The sequence below is a fragment of the Myotis nattereri genome (genome assembly GCF_964212035.1).
Source record: "Myotis nattereri genome assembly, chromosome: 2".
Classification (NCBI taxonomy): Eukaryota; Metazoa; Chordata; class Mammalia; order Chiroptera; family Vespertilionidae; genus Myotis; species Myotis nattereri.
The window spans coordinates 58,719,285-58,740,038 of NC_138076.1; the positions used below are offsets into that span (position 1 = coordinate 58,719,285).

The window sequence follows — 20,754 nt, forward strand, 5'->3', positions numbered from 1 at the left end:
ATAATAGAGAAACATGTTAATTAACCGTAACTTCACTACCCTTCCCATTGGCTAATCAGCGAGATATGCAAATTAACTACCAACCAAGATGGCGGCCGGCAGCCAGGCAGCTGAAGCGAACCGGAGGCTTCCTTGCTCCAGTGATGGAGGAAGCCAAGGTTCCCCGCCTGCCGGCCTCTGAGCTTGCACTCTAAGCAACTATGTCGCAATTATAGAAGTTAATCGCCAGAAACCTGCTTTCAGCTGTCAGAGCTGGAGCGAGCAGGACTGCAACAGTGTTACAATTACAGAACCCAAACAAACCCAGATCCCTGCTTTCAGCAGCCAAGGTCTCAGAGCTGGAGCCGAGCCTCAGAGCTAAAGCCGGCTCTCAGCTCCAGTAACATCCATAGAAGGTAAATAAATCCCAGAAAAAAAAGAAAAAAAGGAGAGGTTGGGAGCTTTAGTCACCCGCCAGTCTGAAAACAGCCCTCAGCCCCTCACCCATACTGGCCAGGGACCCCCACCCTGAAGGGGGTGTGACCAGCTACAAACAGCCATCATCCCCTCACCCAGGCTGGCCAGGCACCCAAGCGAGACCCCCACCCTGAAGGGGGTGTGACCAGCTGCAAACAGCCATCATCCCCTCACCCAGGCTGGCCAGGCACCTAAGCGGGACCCCCACCCTGATCCGGGACACTCTTCAGGGCAAACCAGCCGGCCCCCACCTGTGCACCAGGCCTCTATCCTATATAGTAAAAGGGTAATATGCAAACTGACCCTAACAGCAGAAAGACTGGGAATGACTGGTCACTATGACACACACTGACCACCAGGGGGCAGATGCTCAATGCAGGAGCTGCCCCCTGGTGGTCAGGGCTCTCTCCATGGAAGGAGCTCTGCTCTGCCACAAGCCAGGCTGATGGCTGCCAGTACAGCGGTGGTGGTGGGAGCCTCTCCTGCCTCAGCAGCGCTAAGGATGTCCGACTGCAGTTTAGGCCTGCTCCCCGCTGGCAAGTGGACATCCCCCAAGGGCTGCCGGGCTGCCAGAGGGATGTCTGATTGCCAGCTTAGGCCCAATCCCCCGGGGAGCAGGCCTAAGCCAGCAGGTGGTCACCCCCTGAGGGGTCCCAGACTGCAAGAGGGCACAGGCCAGGCTGAGGGACCCCCCCCTCCCATCACCCGGAGTACACAAATTTGGGTGCACCGGGCCTCTAGTCTATATATATAAAAGCCTAAGTGACCATTATGACCAAATGACATGCACTGACCACCAGGGGGCAGACCCTCAATGCAGGAGCTGCCCCCTGGTAGTCAGTGCGCTCCCAGAGCAGGAGCATCGCTCAGCCAGAAGCCATGCTCATGACTGGCGAGCTCAGCTGCAGTAGCGGGAGCCTCTCCCACCTCCGTGGTAGTGCTACCAAGCCATGGTGGCAGGTGCAGCAGGGCCAGGATGAGTGGCAATGGAGCTGTGCCCTGCCCCAGCTGGGGCTCCTCCCTGGCCACCTGTTGCTTTGACATTGCTATATCCCTCGGGGGGATGTCGGACTGCCGGGGTTTCAAAACCCCGGCAGTCCAACATCCCCTGAGGGGTCCCAGATTGCTAGAGGGCACAGGCCAGGTTGAGGGACCCCACCTGTGCACGAATCCGTGCACCGGGCCTCTAGTTTTTTATATTTACAGAAAAGCGTTAGGATAGAAGGGAGGGGTTGATGTGAAGAAGGCTCAGGCCTGAACTAAAGTTCTCTAAGGAGATAGAAGTAATCTCTCCCCTATACATAGCTTGGGACAATCTTTGCACAGACTCCAGCCCCAGTTTATCTGAGAGGCTGTTTTGATTGAATTTATTGTCGTTTTTTTAAATAAAATTATGTTTACATTTATTGTAGTAAACTTTATAAAGTTCTTTGCACAATATAGACTTACAACTGCAAAAACTAATATCACTGAAAATACTCAGAACTCTTCATAAATTAAAAAATAAAACAAAGACAGCCCAGACTGCATGCTCAGTGGTTGAGCATCGACCTGTGAATGAGGAGGTCACAGTTCAATTCCTGGCCAGGGCACATGCCCGGGTTGCAAGTTCAATCCCCACTGTGGAGTGTGCAGGAGGCAGCTGATCAATGATTCTAGCCCATCATTGATGTTTCTATCTCTCTTCTATGAAATCAAAAAATATATTAAAAATAACCAAGACAGAAAAATTGGGCTAGTCCATTTCCTTCTAAGAATTTGAAATATCAGTTGTGAGTCAAGTAAGATGATGAGATATAACTGTGGGGCCATTTGTTTCTAATTTCTAGCCCTTGATCTGGGTTGCATAGACTAGACACAAGGCAGAATGATGCATAAAATACCACTAAAAAGTCCATACTATAGTCCTAAATATACCTTATTTGTAGAGCAAGCATGTCAAACTCGAGGCTGGTGGGCCACATGCGGCCTGTCATCCTTGAGTTTGACATGCTTATTATAGACAAAGTTTTAGAAGATTTCAAAATTTCTTTGATTTAGAAAAACTGGTCGTATTTACATAAAAAAGGTCCAGGCTCTTTATTGTAATAAGAGTTTTAAAAATTGAAAATGCATAATGAAAGGCTAAGCAGCAGCTATGCTGCTGTCTTTGAAGATGAAGGAAGGGGCCATGAACCAAGGAAAGGCAGCCTCTAGAATCTGGGAAAGGCAGGAGGATGAGTTCTCTCCTAGTGTATCCTAAAGGACTGAATTCAGCCTTCCAGTGAAAGGTCATTTTATTAATTTCAGTTGACATTCAATATTATTTTATGTTAGTTTCAGGTGTACAACATAATGGTTAAGACAATTACATAATTGACAAAGTGATCCCTGATAATTCTACTACCCACCTGGCACCATACTTAGTTCTCACAATATTACTGACTGTATTCCCAATGCTGTACTTTACAGTATGACTACCAATTTGTACTTGTTAATCCCATTACTTTTTCTCCCAGTTCCTAACCCTCATCCCATCTGGCAACCCTCAGTTTGTTCTCTATAACTGTCAGTCTGTTTCTGTTTTGTTTAGTTTTTTTCTTTAAATTCCACATATAAGTGAAATCATATGGTATTTGTCTTCCTCTATCTGACTTATTGCACTTAGCATAATATCCTCCATCCATGTTATCACAAACAGTAAAATTTCATTCTTTTTTATAGCCGAGTAATATGCCATTGCATAACGTACCACCACTTTTTTATCCACTTTTCTGTTGATGGGCACTTACATTGCTTCGGTATCTTGCCTATTGTAAAAAATGCAATGAACATAAGAGTGCATGTATCCTTTCAAATTAGTGTTTTGCGTTTCTTTGGATATATACCCAGAAGTGAAATTGCTGGGTTGTAAGGGGTCCTACTTTTAATGTTTTGAGGAACCTCCACACTTTCCATAGCAGCTGCACCAACCTGCAAACTGTGGGACTTGTTTTAATACTACCAAGCAGCCAGAAAAGTTTTACCTGTTTGCTCACACTCAACATTCCTTTTAAAAAGGCCATATATGCCGAAACCGGTTTGGCTCAGTGGATAGAGCGTCGGCCTGCGGACTGAAGGGTCCCAGGTTCGATTCCGGTCAGGGGCATGTACCTGGGTTGCGGGCACATCCCCAGTAGGAGATGTGCAGGAGGCAGCTGATCGATGTTCTTCTCCCATCGATGCTTCTGACTATCTCTCTCCCTTCCTCTCTGTAAAAAATCAATAAAATATATTTTAAAAAATAAAAATAGGTGAGAACCAAGATGGCGGCATAGGTTAACGCCGGAGTTTGCGGCTTTGAACAACTACTTCAAAAGTGAAACTAAAAGACGGAGGGACATCACCCAGAACCACTGGAACGCTGGCTGAGTGGAAGTCCTACAACTAGAAGGAAAGAGAAACGCATACGGACACTCAGAGGAGGCGCAGCGCCGAAGTCAAATTCTGAGGTGCGGAGTGCGCGCGCGGAGCGGGCTGGCGGCGGAGGGCGCGGTTGGCGTTTTCAATCGGGAGGGAGTCGCAGACTCTGAGCTCCAGATCCGGGCGAGTCTTTAGGGACCCAGACTCAAACGGGAGAAGCGGGTCTGCCTGGCTTCGGTCAGAGCGAGTGCAGCTTTCTCTCCGAGCTTTGCAGCGGGTGCTGGGACTCAGAGAGGCAGAGCCCCGGGGGACAGGACTGAGAGCGGCCATAACTGCTCTCTCCAGCCCACCCTGTTGATCCCGTGCGACCCGCCCCGCCCAAGCCCTGCACAGAGGCATTTGCCGGATAGCCTCAGGCAAAGGCTAGATTAGCACCTCCCTAGAGGACAGAAGTTCTCTCACTGCTGACACAGCTGATTCTCATAGCCACTTGGCCTGGAGGTCAAACCCTCCCTGGAATTAGCTACAACAATCAAAATTTAACTATAAGACCACGAACAAAGACCACTAGGGGGTGCATCAAGGAAGCATAACAAAATGCGGAGACAAAGAAACAGGACAAAATTGTCAATGGAAGATATAGAGTTCAGAACCACACTTTTAAGGTCTCTCAAGAACTGTTTAGAAGCCGCCGATAAACTTAATGAGATCTACAAGAAAACTAATGAGACCCTCGATGTTATATTGGGGAACCAACTAGAAATTAAGCATACACTGACTGAAATAAAGAATATTATACAGACTCCCGACAGCAGAACAGAGGAGCGCAAGAATCAAGTCAATGATTTGAAATGCGAGGAAGCAAAAAACACCCAACCGGAAAAGCAAAATGAAAAAAGAATCCAAAAATGCGAGGATAGTGTAAGGAGCCTCTGGGACAGCTTCAAGCGTACCAACATCAGAATTATAGGGGTGCCAGAAGATGAGAGAGAGCAAGATATTGAAAACCTATTTGAAGAAATAATGACAGAAAACTTCCCTCACCTGGTGAAAGAAATGGACTTACAGGTCCAAGAAGCGCGGAGAACCCCAAACAAAAGGAATCCAAAGAGGACCACACCAAGACACATCATAATTAAAATGCCAAGAGCAAAAGATAAAGAGAGAATCTTAAAAACAGCAAGAGAAAGAAACTCAGTTACCTACAAGGGAATACCCATACGACTGTCAGCTGATTTCTCAACAGAAACTTTGCAGGCCAGAAGGGAGTGGCAAGAAATATTCAAAGTGATGAATACCAAGAACCTACAACCAAGATTACTTTATCCAGCAAAGCTATCATTCAGAATTGAAGGTCAGATAAAGAACTTCACAGATAAGGAAAAGCTAAAGGAGTTCATCACCACCAAACCAGGATTATGTGAAATGCTGAAAGGTATCCTTTAAGAAGAGGAAGAGGAAGAAAAAGGTAAAGATACAAATTATGAACAACAAATATGCATCTATCAACAAGTGAATCTAAAAATCAAGTGAATAAATAATCCGATGAACAGAATGAACTGTTGATTATAATAGAATCAGGGACATAGAAAGGGAATGGACTGACTATTCTTGGGGGGGAAAGGGGTGTGGGAGATGCGGGAAGAGACTGGACAAAAATCGTGCACCTATGGATGAGGACAGTGGGTGGGGAGTGAGGGCGGAGGGTGGGGCGGGAACTGGGAGGAGGGGAGTTATGGGGGGAAAAAAGAGGAACAAATGTAATAATCTGAACAATAAAGATTTAATTTAAAAAAATAAAAATAAAAAAAAAATAAATTAAAAAAATAAAAATAAAAAGGCCATATATGACATGTATAAAAGGACACAAAACCTTTTTCCTCCAAGTGAATTAAGAGCTTATCCTTAGAATAATCAGTCCAGTAAAAGAATATATAATTAATATCCTCTCTTGTTTTAAATAGGGGAGAGAAAATGTAGAAAGTTTAAGGAGCAGGAAGCTACTTGGACAATAAAGGATAAATGTGAGGAAGATGCTGGGAACAAACTGGCCAACCGTTTGGCTGTGAAACAGGGAAAAAAAGACACATGTGATTTTGGAGCACTGCTCTTTGTACAACATGCCAACAATTTCTTTAAAAAAATGAAGTCATCACCTTAAAGGAACTGTAGTCCCAGAGAAGTCATTAAATGCCACCAGAGCAGATCATAAAACAATAAACTTCCTAATACTGTTTTTTCTGATTTCTAAAGAGCCAATTTTGATTGAGGGTTTCAAATACTTAGAGTTCAGTAATTTCACCTTTTGACTATATTCCTCTATAACAGTGGTTCTCAACCTTCCTAATGTCGTGACCCTTTCATACAGTTCCTCATGTTGTGGTGACCCCCAATTTCATTGTTACAAATTGAACATAATTAAAGCATAGTGATTAATCACAAAAACAATATGTAATTATATATGTGTTTTCTGATGGTCTTAGGTGACCCCTGTGAAAGGGTCGTTTGACACCCCAAAGGGTCACAACCCACAGGTTGAGAACCACTGCTCTATAAGAATATATTTATGCCAGTTTGTGGGTATACTTATCTTAATACTGAGCCAGAATTAATAATTGAGGGTATATTTATTGTAATGTAAAGCCCTTATATAATTCAAACTTCAACAAAATGGTTTTTCTCTTAAGAAACAGAGGAAATTTTATCAATTTACAACTTAACAAAAAAGTAGCAATAACACTGAAGTTACACAGTATTTCAAAGGTCTGCATTTAATTGGTAAATTCCTGCGTGGCCCAACTCCTATTTTGAAAACATTGTTGAATCATCTCTATTGCAAAGCCCTACTTCATCTTTTAAGGACAGTTCGAGAGGTTTAGAAAATTCTTAAGAAGTACTTACTTATATGAATGTTATGCTTTTTGTGCTAGTCACCTGAGTCTGCTACTTTCACAAAATTTCTTCATTTATTAGTATTCTTAGGAACAATTAAAAATCTTGAATGCTTTTTTAACGTAACTATTAGAATATTGCTTAAAAATTCAAGTTCCATCTACAGATGTCCTCATTCAGCTTTGCTCTGGAACCAAGTTCTGTGATGCACAGCTAACAAACTTAGCACAGGAGTTTGCTTATTATCCCAATGCAACTCTGTAAATCTGAACTACTGTTTTCCTGGAACAACTCTCCTAAGAACCCAGTAAAAGTTGGCCTTACCCAGCTGTAGCAAGTAGACAGAGATAATGCAAAGATCCAAGTTCTCCCTATGTACTTGAGTGAGGCTCTGCAATTTCTCAAGCTATCTGTAGTAAAGGGCTGGGTTTTTATTTTCAGGCTATCGTATAGTGCCTATAATTTGAAAAATAAAAGTGAATTCCTAGACAAATGAATTATAAAATGACATAAAATACAAGCCCTATTTTTTTAAAAATTAGATTCAACAGAAACAAAATTACTCCAACAAGTTGAAGTTTCTAAATGCTTCCTATCAGTATCTGTACTTCTCTCCTAAGGGCCATGATGCAGGCATTGGTCTGAGGACACACCAGCGCTGACAAAGCTTGCTTGAGAGTGCGTCCCGTTCAGTCAGTAGAACTTGGCTCAAACGTGGCTCTTAACGCTCGCTGGGTAGCCATGGAAAAGTCACTTAAGCTTTCTAAGGCCTATTTACTCGTGTGGACCAGGTAGATAATATCCAAGCTTAGGCTTTTTATGAGACCTCAGAGATCATGTACTAACCTCTCAGGAAGCACTCAAATGTTAACAGAAACTGAATATGATTGGTACAGTAAACACTGAACACAGGGTTTTTTTTCTCTGATTCTTGCTTCATCATCTTACTGTTTTTTTCCATGAATAGAGACAATGTGTTCAGCTGATCATTAGACACTTAAAGGACCCTGTAACCTTGTTTGATGGCCCTAATTGGAAGTACAACTACTTGGAGACCCCTGCCAAAAACCCGTCCTCTTGATGAGAAGTTTACCCTCTTCCTCCAAGCTGGCAGCTTCAGTGGGTAGAGGGGGGGCTACAGTGGCAGTGAAGGAGTCAGGGCACCTATGACCCAGACATGTCTGCAGTCAGTAACGCCCATTAGTTTCATTAGGCAAGATCCAGTTTGTTCTTCGATTAATCTTTATAGCTACTATTTATTGTGACTTACTATGTCAAACATACATGGCTTCAATCTTTACAACAGTCCTCACAGAGGAATCATTTTAGAGCTAAGGAAACTCAGGTTCGAAGGTATTAAGTTGCCTGTATCACACAATGCCAGTTACTAGCTAGTTCTAAAATACTAGCCAAACACTTGTGCTCTTTTTCATCTGGAACCACAGCCACTCTACATATGGTGTCCAGATTAGTCTTTAGCTTTAAGTGGACGGAACAAAATCAAACTAATAGAGCAGTTCCAAAAGCTGCAAGAGCTGTAAAGTCAGTCTAAACTACCAAAGAGTACTTAAGTGTAAAAGGGTAACTACCATACCAGAAGACAATAGCTCCTACCATGAAAATGTCACTGGGGCTAATTTTAAAATCTTGGTACACTATATTCATGATTTTAAAATGTTGGGTATAAAAAGCCTATATAGCTGATATAAACTGTAATTCTCCATGTTAATAAAGGGTTGGGAGACTGAAATCAAGATCACATAATGTGCTCACTTTGGCCAACACTATTAGAGTTTCAGCTTCTTTCCAAAAAAATTCCTGAGATATTATTATGCAGCAATTCTGCCCCTGTGCATTTTACCCCAAGGAAGAAAGGCCTAAAAAGTACACAGATGTAAAACAACTCCATGAAAGACTGATATGCTGGTGGTAGAAGGATACAAATCAGTAGAATAAAGATTTTATAAACCAGAGATTGTATTGTTTCTGTTAGGTAAAGGGATTTCTTCATATGTTATTTTAATAAAAGGAAATTTCATAGGTAAAAACCAATATTCAAAATTATAAAACAAATAGAACTGTCTGTGTATAATCACTGCATCAAAAATTTTCACAAGACTCAAGAGAAATTCTTTAGTTGACAAATGTGGTTTGAAGGGGTAATAAAACCTTTTTATGGCTAAAGCAAGAGTCTCATTTCCAGTTGGCCCAAAAACAGATGTTTCATTTCCCAAAAAAGTAGGTTCTCCACTGTAAAGAAATATTCTTGTGTAGTTGGTTTCTATCTTCTTGAACTCTGCTCCAAGTTCCGCCAACTTCTTATATGTCCTTAACACAAATTTGGAACAGTCGTAGGATTCAAACCATGTCTCTGCCCCTTTTTCTGGGCTGGCTTGGACAGTCCATGTCTCATAATAAATCCCTGTTTCATTGTCCTGCTTTACCCACTGTGCCATTTTGTTAAACATGTTTCCTAGTGAAAAAAAAAATCACTTATGTGAATATTAAAATTAATCATGTTAGTTTTAAGTCAAATGTTCTAACCAGATTAAGGCTATAGATGAACATACATAAACCATAGTTTTTGAATTTCCAAACCTGCATCTCACAATAGGAATCCAAGCTCAGCCAGTTTTTATTCCATGTTCAAGGCACTAGCTATTTCTTAATTGTAAACATTAGATATAATAATAGGCTGTATAAAGATGAGTTTTACATACACTAATTTTATAGTTATTTAAGCTATAATCAAAAGCAAAACTATACACATACAGAAGTTGTCTTTCTTTACCCCTCTCAACCTTGTATTCAGAGGCAAAAGAGAAAAAGCAGGGGAAATTGTGTAAGAGGAAAGAGTGAATGGGGTAAAGAGTTCAAGAAGAACTGAGGAGGGTGAAATGCGGAGCTCAGTCACAAGGCATGGCATGCGTGCAGTCTGCGTGGCTCCTGGGGAATAGCTAGAGAAGGCTGCCTTCCAATGTGATAAGAGGACGCGCTGTACCCCGCCCGCCTAGAACATTTGGTATTTGCCTTTCTTCCTGTACTTGCAGCTGTTGAGATTCTGCTTACAACCTTCCTACCCACCACACATTCTTCCAATAAATCAACTAAAACTGGAAATGTTTTTGGCCAAGTTCATGGACTATATGGACTCCTGGATGGCTAACAGTCCCTCCCACCACCTTCTACCAGAGCACAGGAGCCTCTAAATCAGCGGTTCTCAACCTGTGGGTCGCGACCCCTTTGGGGGTCGAACGACCCTTTCACAGGGGTCGCCTAAGACCATCGGAAAACACATATATAATTACATATTGTTTTTGTGATTAATCACTATGCTTTAATTATGTTCAATTTGTAACAATGAAAATACATCCTGCATATCAGATATTTACATTATGATTCATAACAGTAGCAAAATTACAGTTATGAAGTAGCAACGAAAATAATTTTATGGTTGGGGGTCACCACAACATGAGGAACTGTATTAAAGGGTTGCGGCATTAGGAAGGTTGAGAACCACTGCTCTAAATGGTAACAAAGCACTGTACTCTGCATGTTTACATCCGGGCATTTGTAAAGCCTAAAGGAGTCTGGCCCCAACATTTCACTTTGTCACTATGGATGATTCTTAGGTTACTCCAACTGGAATCTGTAAAATCAGTACTTCATGCTATAAAATAGAGTGGCTGTTTTATCCATTTCTTGGTGCCCTTGACCGGAATCGAACCTGGGACCCTTCAGTCTGCAGGCCGACGCTCTATCCACTGAGCCAAACCAGTCAGGGCCGATTTTACAGAATTAAAATTTTATAGAATTAAACCTGTTTTCTTAAAACTGGGGAGACTGTTCTTAGTGTCCTTCAACTTGGAAAAGCCAGTGCTGTGATTAAGAGATAAGAATGCTTTGAAACACTGTTTTGTAACATGAGAAAAGGCTAATGGATATGATTAATCGCAGAGCAGATGGATAACTTAAAAAATTTAAGTACTGGCATATTACAAAATATTTTCCAGGAAATAGTGATCTCTTGTTCATATGACCGTATGTTTATGACAGAAGGAAGAATTTTCAGATAATGAGGTGGGAGGAAATGAGAAAGGAGAGATGTGAACTGGCCTAGAAAGAAAGAAAGAGTAGCTATTTATTATACCGAACACTATTAAAAAAATATGAACTTTTATATTATTGGAATGGTTTTCAGCAATTAGAAAGTAGAAAACAGCATGGTATATAGTTGAAAGAAAGATTAGAAAGCAGCACAGCATATAGTTAAAATATCCCCAGATGACATGTAAGAGACACCAATTCTATTCCTGGTTCTACATTAACCTATGTGACCTTAAAAGACAGGTAGGTCATGCCACCTGGCTGAACTTTAATTCCTTATTTGTAAAAAAAAGTACCTTATCTTCCCCATTGAACACAATCCAATATGCTCTGTAAAGACCTGTACAAGTGGAAAGCATGGTAATTTCCTCAAGTCCTGTGGTTCATTGAATAGTTCTTATAACAAACAGTGGTTTTGTTATTTTCACTTTTGTGAAGAACAACAATTTATAATGTAGAGTCCTATAAATTATATGGGCAAGCTCCCTACCTCTAAAAGGCTCATCCTCATTCTATACAAAAGCAATGAGTCAATAAGATAAAATGTGACCAGTTTCTGATACAAGTTCTGCTGAACTCCTTTCTTTATCACTAACTAAATGCAACACGCACACAGTAAAATTCCAACTGTTTTAGCAACTTTCAAATACTGGCACATGCAAGAGAACAGAAAATCTCAGAGATAAAATGTTTAAATTGCTCAAGAGGCCTCAAATGTGTGAGATCATATGTTTTAGGAGGCAATGTACAAAGTAGTTAAGAAAAGAGTTAATAAGGCTTGACTGCCAAGTTTGCAGTCCCACTTCCTTAATTGTGGGACTTTTAGCTCATTGTGCCTCAGTTTCCCTATCTGTAAAATGGGAAAAATAATAGCAACTATCTCAGGGGGCTGTTGTGATTATAAATGCTGTGATATATGTAAAGTACTCAGAACATGAGTGGTGGGTATTATTATTTTAATGTATCATCACTAAAAGCCTCTTCCCAGATTCAGTTAACAGGTCCTTTAATGAATTATTTTTTTCAGGCATTTTATGTATTTCCCTCTATTATTTAATAAGTCCAATTAAATTGTGTAAAGTGTTTTATCATGTCATTTATTTTTACCATAGGAATAAAGGAGATAAGCTACTCATCACTTACAGTTGAAGTTTTGCATGAGTAACAGTTTGGGTCAAAGGTTAGTGGTTCCAGAAGTACATTTTATAAATTGACCCCTATAAAGTAAGACATTACTGAAATGCCTCAATGAAAAAAATTTCTATCATTTAGATATTGATGCAATCATCAAATAATGCCGTATTTTTTTTTAACTTACCTGATATGGTTGCTACTTGAACTAATGTCCCATTCTCCTTCCAGTGACCATCATCAATTCCTTCAAAAAAGCAGGCAGCTCCTTGATTACACCAGAACGGGGCATTCATTTCAGGTCGGAGATGGGGAAATGTGCAGTTTCCAAGTTGGAAAAGTTCATACCATTCCATTGTGTAGTTCTTGCCAGTTAAAGTACTCTTGAATCCAATGGCATCGTGCATAATTTTCTGTGTAAAGATCATACAGGCATAAAAGTATTTGTGAAGCAACCACTGGTCCAGGAACCAGAGGGAGCAAATGTGATAGATATACCACAAATGCAGGTCAAGCAGAACAACTGTTCAGCTGTTCCTTCTTCCATGATGCCTCTCAGTCCACTTTATAGCTCCCTCATCCACTCTGATTGCCACTGCAGCTCACCTCAGATCGGGAAAACGTATGCTATGTGGACCGTTCCTAATTTCCTTACATCTTAGAATGTGTGTGAGAGACCCCCATGCCACAGTCTCAGGAAGGAACTCTATGTACCTCACAGGGGGTGAGACACTCAAATGGTGACTAACCCAGGAAAAGTACATTCAACAGGACCTGAAAATGAAGAAGTGTTTCCTGACTGCTTTGCCCCCTCCTCTGGGCCTCCTCCCTTCCTACTTTTCCAGGAGTTGAGTACAGGAATTGGGTTTGGATTCAGAATACTAAAAGGAATGAGAGCAACTGCATTTACTATTGTCAGGATCACGAAACCTGATAATGTTGGGTTTTTTTTTTATTATTCATTTTTTAAAAAATATTTTATTGATTTCAGAGAGGAAGGGAGAGGGAAAGATAGAAACATCATTGATGAGAGAATTTGATTGGCTGCCTCCTGCACACCCCCTACTGGGGATCAAGCCCGCAACCTGGGCATGTGCCCTGACCGGGAATCAAACCCTGACCTCCTGGTTCATAGGTCGATGCCCAACCCCTGAGCCACGCTGGCCGGGCTTGACTACTCATTCTAAATACACGCAGAGCAAAACCAATAAACATAATCTAAACTATTTCCTCAAAGCCACTTAATAATGACATAATTTAATTAAGTAAACTTGTAAGATCAAGATACACCCTTACCAAGTGTCCCAGGAGGTCTCCATATTTAAATTCCCATACTGGGGCTTGTAACCGAAAGACTTCAATGACATCATCACCCTTCATAACTGGGGTAGGGGAGCCAGTTGGACAGAAAGTGTATTTAGCTTGACAGTAGGGATCTGGTGCCGGACGGAAGGAAAAGCGTCTAATAAAGAAAAAGAAACCATCAACTTAGGATGCTTCTTCTTGCACATTTTAAAACCTAAATTTTAACTTCACTGTCAATAACATTTTTAGAGCAACCATTTAAAGCTAAGCCCATAGCATATAAATATACATTTTATTTATCCTGTGAACACACTCCAATGATTTCTTTTACAGCAAAAGATACATTAAAAACACGTGGATAATAGCATGCTTCCCTGTTTCTTGCTCCCACTGGGAGAATTTTGAAGATGGGGACCATACCTTAAAGTGTTATAGCTCTAGATCTTATTTAGTAGACAAATGTTTACTGAATAAAGGAATAGTTTTCAAATGATACTTAATTTCCCAAACAATCCATATGCTAAGTGCTAAGATTATTCAAAGATAATTATGATTAAATAGAATATGTTTACTATTTTCTTAAAAATTCACTAATATTCCTTAAACCAGTATTTATTGAGGACTTACTATGTGTAGGACACTATACTAGGAAGGAGGGAAATAGAAATTATAATGTCATTCCCTTCCTCGAGGCGCTTTGGGTCTGGGCTGGGAAGACATTAAACAATGAAGCGCAGTGTAGTAGGTGCTAGCCAGGGGTGGGCAAACTTTTTGACTCGAGGGCCACAATGGGTTCTTAAACTGGACCGGAGGGCCGGGACAAAAGCATGGATGGAGTGTTTGTGTGAACTAATATAAATTCAAAGTAAACATCATTACATAAAAGGGTACGGTCTCTTTTTTTTTTTTAGTTTTATTCATTTCAAACGGGCCAGATCCGGCCCACTGGCCGTAGTTTGCCCATGGCTGTCTAGACCAAAGAAATACACAAAGTCCTATCGACACAAAAGAGGAAGAAATCATTTCCACCTGTATGGGATAGGTGGGCGTGAGGAGGTCAAAGAGAGAGATGAAGATGTGGCCTAGGTTTTTAAGCTACTTTTGAAGATTAGGACAGAAAGGGAGAGAAAACACTAAGTATTATAAGCACAACACACTGGAAGAGTCTCTGGTAGGTAATTAAGACCGGCCTTTAGGCTTCCAGGCAGGAGTGGTGAGAGGAGAGGGAGGCAGTCGAACCCCCTGAGTCCTACCACCCGGAGGGCAGAGTCGAGGAGTCAGCATAAAGGATTTTAAGTAGCAGATCTGATATGACTGATTTTGCTGTAAAATAAACCTTATTTTATAAATTAGAAGAAGGTAGAGAGGCCAAATTAAGGCTGAGAGGTCAGTTATAGGAGGTTACTTCAATAATGCAACAAGAAAAGAAAGTGGCCTGAGAAGGCCTTGGCAATAGGACTACAGCTGAATTCAGCTCAATGTTTACTGGTCACCTCCCATATTAGACACGGGGAGAAAAGGTGAAGGGGAAAGAAGCTACCTATATCTGTGCTCTAAGAAGCCTAGATCCCTGAGGTTCCAGCTAGAGCTACTGTTTTACAATCCTAGCACATCAACAAAAATTCTTATTTTAATTGAAATCTAGATGTTAGCCAAAAATACTAACAACCCTCAGGAACATTGCCCAGATTCAGGTATACTCACCTGTTTGATAGGTGCTTACCTGGTTTAAACAAACGTGTAATTATATATGTCTCACCTGCCCACTGCAAAACCTATTTTACGTCTAAGGTAATTTCTAAAGCATAATTTAAGTCCACACGTGATAAATTTTCTTGTATACAGGTGAGGTTATTAGATAGCAACATATACTTAATATTTGAAACTGTTTAACATAAGAAGTCATACTCAATACCCTGCCCTTAAATCAAGTAGTTTTGCATTTACACTTTCCTCCTTGTTTTACTGAATATTTAATTTTTACTTCCTATGAACATTTTATTAACATTTCCCAGAACACCAGCATCAACCCCAAACTTCTCTTTTCATGTACAGCAAGCAAAACAAGAACTGGTGAAAACCACCCCTTGAGCAAAATCCACTCATATCCAGGTTTGACAACAGCTGGCATTTACTAGGTTTAAGCCTCCCAACAAAACTGAGGTAGTGCTACTGCTATCCCCACTTTCTGACGGAGGACACGTGGGCACAGAGGTACTGAACCACTTTGCCAAGATCACACAGCTGGTCATGATGGTGCCGGATCTGACCAGCGGCAGGTGGAATCCGAAACTCACTCCCAACTCACTATTTTGTCATCTAAAATAGCTGTGTTTTCTTTCTATATATAGTATGATTTTACTTTTTTTATTGATTTCAGAGAGGAAGGGAGAGGGAGAGAGAGATTGAAACATCAATGATGAGAATCACTGACTGGCTGCCTCCTGCACCCCCACACTGGGGATGAGACCCGCCTGCGCCCTGACCTGAATGGAACCCTGATGGCCATGCTCACCGGCTGGGCTAGTTTTTATGCGTTTTCAAAGCTGCTGGCCTTTCGCGAGCCCCATGTGACTGCATGTTTTCTTTCTCTTTGTTTAGCCACCTGACAGTCTCAGGCGCAGTAAATACTCTTCTAGGTCAAAGGCTGGATTCCGCCTCACGGTTTTGCAGCCCCCGCGCTTGACTTGCGACCAGCGTCCTGCCTCCGGGCTTAAGAGGGCGGGCGAAGGAAGTGTCACCCGCCCGCCGGGGACTTCCCGGACATCGGACTTTCAGTGCTAAAAACGGGAAGTCCCGGCGAAGCGAGCCCCGGGGATGCTGCTGTAAAGTCTGCCAAAGGTCATGCACTCACGGTAGCTAATGATGGCGTAACATAATAAATGTGAAGTTAAAAGGCCCCACTGTTCAAAGAGTCTAAAAGTGACGCGATAAAATAGCTTTACTTCCCTTTTCTTCCAGAATTCAGGTCAGCCCTGGGTCTGTCCCTTCCTCACTGACGCAAGTGTCCCTAAGAGAGAGGCCCCAGGGCGGCACGCAACAGGCAGGGGCCACTCCTGCGCTCCCAACTTCCTTCCACACCGCGCCGGGGTTTGCCCACGGCCCCGGGACCCGGACGCCACGCCACGCGCGCGCCCGCCGCCCCGCGCGCGCCCGCCGCCCCGCGCGCGCCCGCCGCCCCGCGCGCGCCCGCCGCCCCGCGCGCGCCCGCCGCCCCGCGCGCGCTCACCTGTAGGGCACAGGCCACTGGCGCCTGGAGGGCGCGCCCGCGGCTGCCGCCTGCCCGAGCAGCGCCAGAGCCCAGAGCCAAGGCGCGCGCCCCAGGGCCGCGCCCGCGCGCCGCAGCCCCCGGGTCCCCAGGCCGGTGCCCCCTGTCTGCGCCATGCGACGGCTCCCGGTGCTTCCGGCGCCTCCGGAGCCCGGCGACTGCGGAGGGCCGTGAGCTGAGCATGCGCGGAGCCACACCGCCGCCCCGTGGGCACTCGTGACTCAGTCGCCAGCCTGCGCGTTCTGCCCTCTGCCCTGGCCCTGGCCCTGGCCCCAGACTCGGTCGCCCGGCGCAGGAAGCCTTCCTGAGCTTGGGGGCGGGTCTCTCGCGGCCCAGTTCCCTTCCTCCTGGGTGTCCTGAAGCTCCATCAGGTCTTGGCCTCTATTCTTTCTAAACCCACTGGGTGCTGGGTGCGGGGTGGGATGGGGGGCAGGGTTGGGGGAAGGGACTGGATGTGTTGGGTCTTCTGACCTAACTTCTCGGTTTAAAGATCACCTTTCCTTTGGAGCTTCTTCTGACCCCCCCCCCCCCTCTTTTGGGCTCCTTCCTGCCCTGTCCCACAGGCCCAGAGTAGGTGACAACGAACATTTGAGTGAAGGAGAGTCTTTGGGATGTTGGATGCAATGGGAAGGCAATCTTGGCGATCGGTGTTACAATGGCCAGCACTAACAAATACAGCAGGGGCTGCTGCTCCAGGTGTGGGAGACAGACAGACATGAGCAGAGCCAGGAGGACGGGCCTGTTACAGGTCACCAGGGTGGAGCATGGGTACCTGGTAAAGGGAGCATTCTAAGAACAAGGGTCTCGCCCCAGCGTGACTTTTCCTCCCCTGGCAGGTCGCTAGTCATGCTGATTTGCCCCTTTAGAGAGGCACAAGGGGGCTGAGGACAGCCTTTAAGCACGAAGCCCCAGGAACAGTGAGGTTCTGACCCTCATCCAACACATTTAGGCCTCAGTTGTGTTTCAGCTCCGGGCTCAGAAAAGCAGCAAAACCCGACAAGTAACTTCACAGCTGGCCGCAGGGCCAGCTGCATTGACTAAGACCTGGTGCCGACCAATCAGGGCACACCTGGCAAGCTGATGAATATTCTGTTGGGTCATTCCCTGGGATCTCTCCTAAACTCACGCTTAAAAGCCCTTCGGACAGCGGACCCAGCATGGTCTCCCCGCTCAGGAGCAGGCTGGTGTCTTTCCCCTCCCCCTCTCCTTCCCACGGGTGCATTACCTTTACCCTCTTCTCCTAAGCTCCAAGGGTTGGTTTTTTGTTGTTGTTGTTTTTTTGCCTCTGTAACTTGTTTCCTGAGCCCATTTCTTCTAGAAATTACTTTTTCTACCTTTGTGATTTGCCAAATAAACGTTCTCTTATAGTTTGAGTCTTGGCTCTGAATGCTTTCCTAGCCAGAACTCAAGTACTGAGGTTGCTGAACCCAGGTCCGATCTGACCCCACGGGTCTAACACCAGGTGCCATTCTCGAAGCCTTCAACATAAACTCTAATCTACTCACTCATCCCCCCCTGCCCCCCTCCCCCCCCCCCCCCCCCCCGCCACGTTCTTCCTTGTTTGGCTCTACCACTTCAGTAGGGAAGAAGATTCTATATTATCCTCTTTTCTTTGACACTTCAGCCACCTCAAGAAAACTACAGATCAGCTGCCCTGCTTTATGACTTACTATGCTGTTACACACAGATGTTGGGTTATGTCTATAAATAGAACATTAAAGGCGTCCCTTATAGTCACTTGTTTTACAAGAGATCAGCAGCCAGCTGAGCTGTTAGGCCAGAGCTTTCCAATACCCTCACTTCACTCCAAAAGGAGTTTTAGGGACAAAATAGAAAGGAGTTTTAGGGACAAAATAGGCAGGTTTCGGGAGTTTTAGGAATAAAGAGGGCCCATGGGGGAGGAAGGCATAGGTGAGGGCTTGGAGCTGCCAGAAGGCATACATTCACAGAGAGAGTAAAAAAAAAAGTGCCACAGGATAAGGGGAGAGGAAGACATCCATTCACAGAAGATAAGGAAAAGCCACAGCATATGGGGAAAGAGGGGAACAAACTTTCACAGAGGATAGAGAAATGCCAGCCGATAAATGGGAGAAAGAGGAAAACAGATTTTCACAGGCGATAGAGAAATGTTACAAGATAAGGGGGAGAGAAAGAGAGGGGCACCAGGTGGGGTTTGGGCTTTGAAGGTGATGTTCTGCCCAAGGAGTGACCAATTAGAAGGGAGTATCAAGAGACAAAGAACTACAACCTTTATAAACCTTTACAAAAAAGAGTTCAGTGGGCTACCCCTGGGACCCCCTCCTTATGTGGGAGTCTGTATTTGCTCCCAATGAATTTCCACTCTTTTCATCTATCACCTTTTGCCCATGGCTTCATGCTTCCAACCCATCTGGACAAGGAACCGAGAAAGAAATCACCCTTGCATCCTGCTCAGGAAAACAACCCAAATCAACTCACATGACTGAGCCATCACAATGCTTGTAAGTACATAATAAGCGAGGTGACTGCAATGGCCAGAGTTGACCACCTTGGTGAGATCATCACTGGCTTCTCCTGGCCTGCCAGGCCTTCTGAGGGCTGATGGGAAGTGGTTCTGCTTCCCTTCCTGCCCCCACCAAACACCTTTGCCCACTTGCTGCACCAGGTTGGGAAGTTCTGTTGAGGTTCAGGCAGGGCCCCATTTTAACACCCGCTTATCTAAGCATTTAGGTGGCTCCAATCCTAGCCCTCCTCCACATATAAGCCTAGTTCAAAGTCAAGTCTAAAGACCCATCCAAGATGAGAGGGAACAAATCCTTGCCGTGAAAGCTGAAATGTGATGTTAGACTTGTAGGGCACCTGCAGGATTTCCTGCGGACTAGCACTTGAGGACGGCTTAAGACTAATTAAAAGAAACAGTTCTTCAACGCCATATTGTATAAATAATGGGACTATACACTAGACCAGTGGTTGGCAAACCGCTGCTCAAGAGCCACATGTGGCTCTTGGGCCCCTTGAGTGTGGCTCTTCCACAAAATACCACGTGCGGGCGTGCACGTACAGTGTGATTGAAACTTCGTGGCCCAAGCACAGAAGTCGGTTTTCGGCCTGGGCGAGTCAATTTTGAAGAAGTGGCGTTAGAAGAAGTCGGGGTACGTTCACTGAGGTCGACCCCTCAGATTGAGGACATTTCTAGCAAAGGCCAGCTTAGGAGTACCCTAATTAAGTTAATAATAATGTACCTGCCTATATAGTTTAAGTTTAAAAAATTTGGCTCTCAAAAGAAATTTCAATCGTTGTACTGTTGATATTTGGCTCTGTTGACTAATGAGTTTGCCGACCACTGCACTAGACGGTCACAGTCAGTGGAACTTCCAGTCCTGCTCAGGACTTTCCAGAACTACAGAAGTAAACTTCAGGCTGACCTGGATTGGTGGCGGGATTTCCTATTTTGGGTCTACAGCTCTAACATGAGAAAGCGGTTTCTCATATTGGCCCTAACTTAGCATCTTACTAGCTGTCGCCTGCTCTGGTCTGGTTCTGCCTCTGTTCCTCTTGGTGACGACCCCAGCACCCCAGGATAAAGATGGTTGTAGAATATTGTTGCCTAATCCCTCCCTGTGCTGGTCATTTCTCTCTGCTCCGTGGCTGTTAAACCTTGAGGGCCCATTGAAACTAAGGGCCCTAGCAGGTTTGGCTCAGTGGATAGAACATTGGCTCATGGACTGAAAGGTCCCGGGTTCAATTCTAGTCAAGGGCACAAGGGCATGCACCTTAGTTATAGGCTCGATCCCCTGCCCCAGTCAGGGCATTTCTGTCTCTCCCTCTCCCTTCCGCTCTCTGTAAAATTCAATGAAAAAATATCCTCAGAAGAGGATTAACAAACAAACCAAGATAAACCATTGAAACCAAGGGTCCTTATGACTTTGACACTTTACAACTCTACTGTGTTACTATGCTTTGAAGAAATACTGTTTTCTGCTAATTTTGCAACTGATTTCTATCTGCCTTTTATTCCAGGCTATGAATTGCAGGGCAGATTTTTACCGTCCAAGCCAATTTTTACTTTCTCACTTATAATGTGATGGTTTTGAATTATTCTTTTAGACATTAAAAAAAAATAAAAAAACAGTCTGCCAAAGAGGTCCACAGAGAAAAGTTAAGAGGCCTTGCTCTGAGCACACTAATTTTCTCTACTAATTTTAGTGTAAGAGGTTAACAATATCTTTTTTAAA

At 43.8% G+C, this 20,754-nt stretch overlaps 1 protein-coding gene across 1 annotated transcript; it reads right to left on the reverse strand.

The window, feature by feature from the left end:
• Nucleotides 1-6,447: 6,447 nt before the first annotated feature.
• On the reverse strand, nucleotides 6,448-16,699 carry CLN5 (CLN5 intracellular trafficking protein). The gene is made up of 4 exons (XM_081083316.1): nucleotides 16,502-16,699; nucleotides 13,264-13,429; nucleotides 12,155-12,380; nucleotides 6,448-9,202 (listed from the first exon to the last, which is right to left on the reverse strand). Exons 1-4 carry the CDS (start codon nucleotides 16,654-16,656, stop codon nucleotides 8,691-8,693), a joined length of 1,059 nt encoding a protein of 352 aa, XP_080939442.1. The 5' UTR covers nucleotides 16,657-16,699; the 3' UTR covers nucleotides 6,448-8,690.
• Nucleotides 16,700-20,754: the final 4,055 nt, after the last annotated feature.

Bases quoted from the DNA above. Each gene is read 5' to 3' on its own strand.
- CLN5 (XM_081083316.1), bottom strand. From the start codon at position 16,656: ATGGCGCAGACAGGGGGCACCGGCCTGGGGACCCGGGGGCTGCGGCGC. The intron at 12,381-13,263 runs GTAAGGGTGTAT...ATCTTTACACAG, and splicing joins GAGACCTCCTGGGACACTTG to AAAATTATGCACGATGCCAT. The intron at 9,203-12,154 runs GTAAGTTAAAAA...TTTTTTCACTAG, and splicing joins TCAAGTAGCAACCATATCAG to GAAACATGTTTAACAAAATG.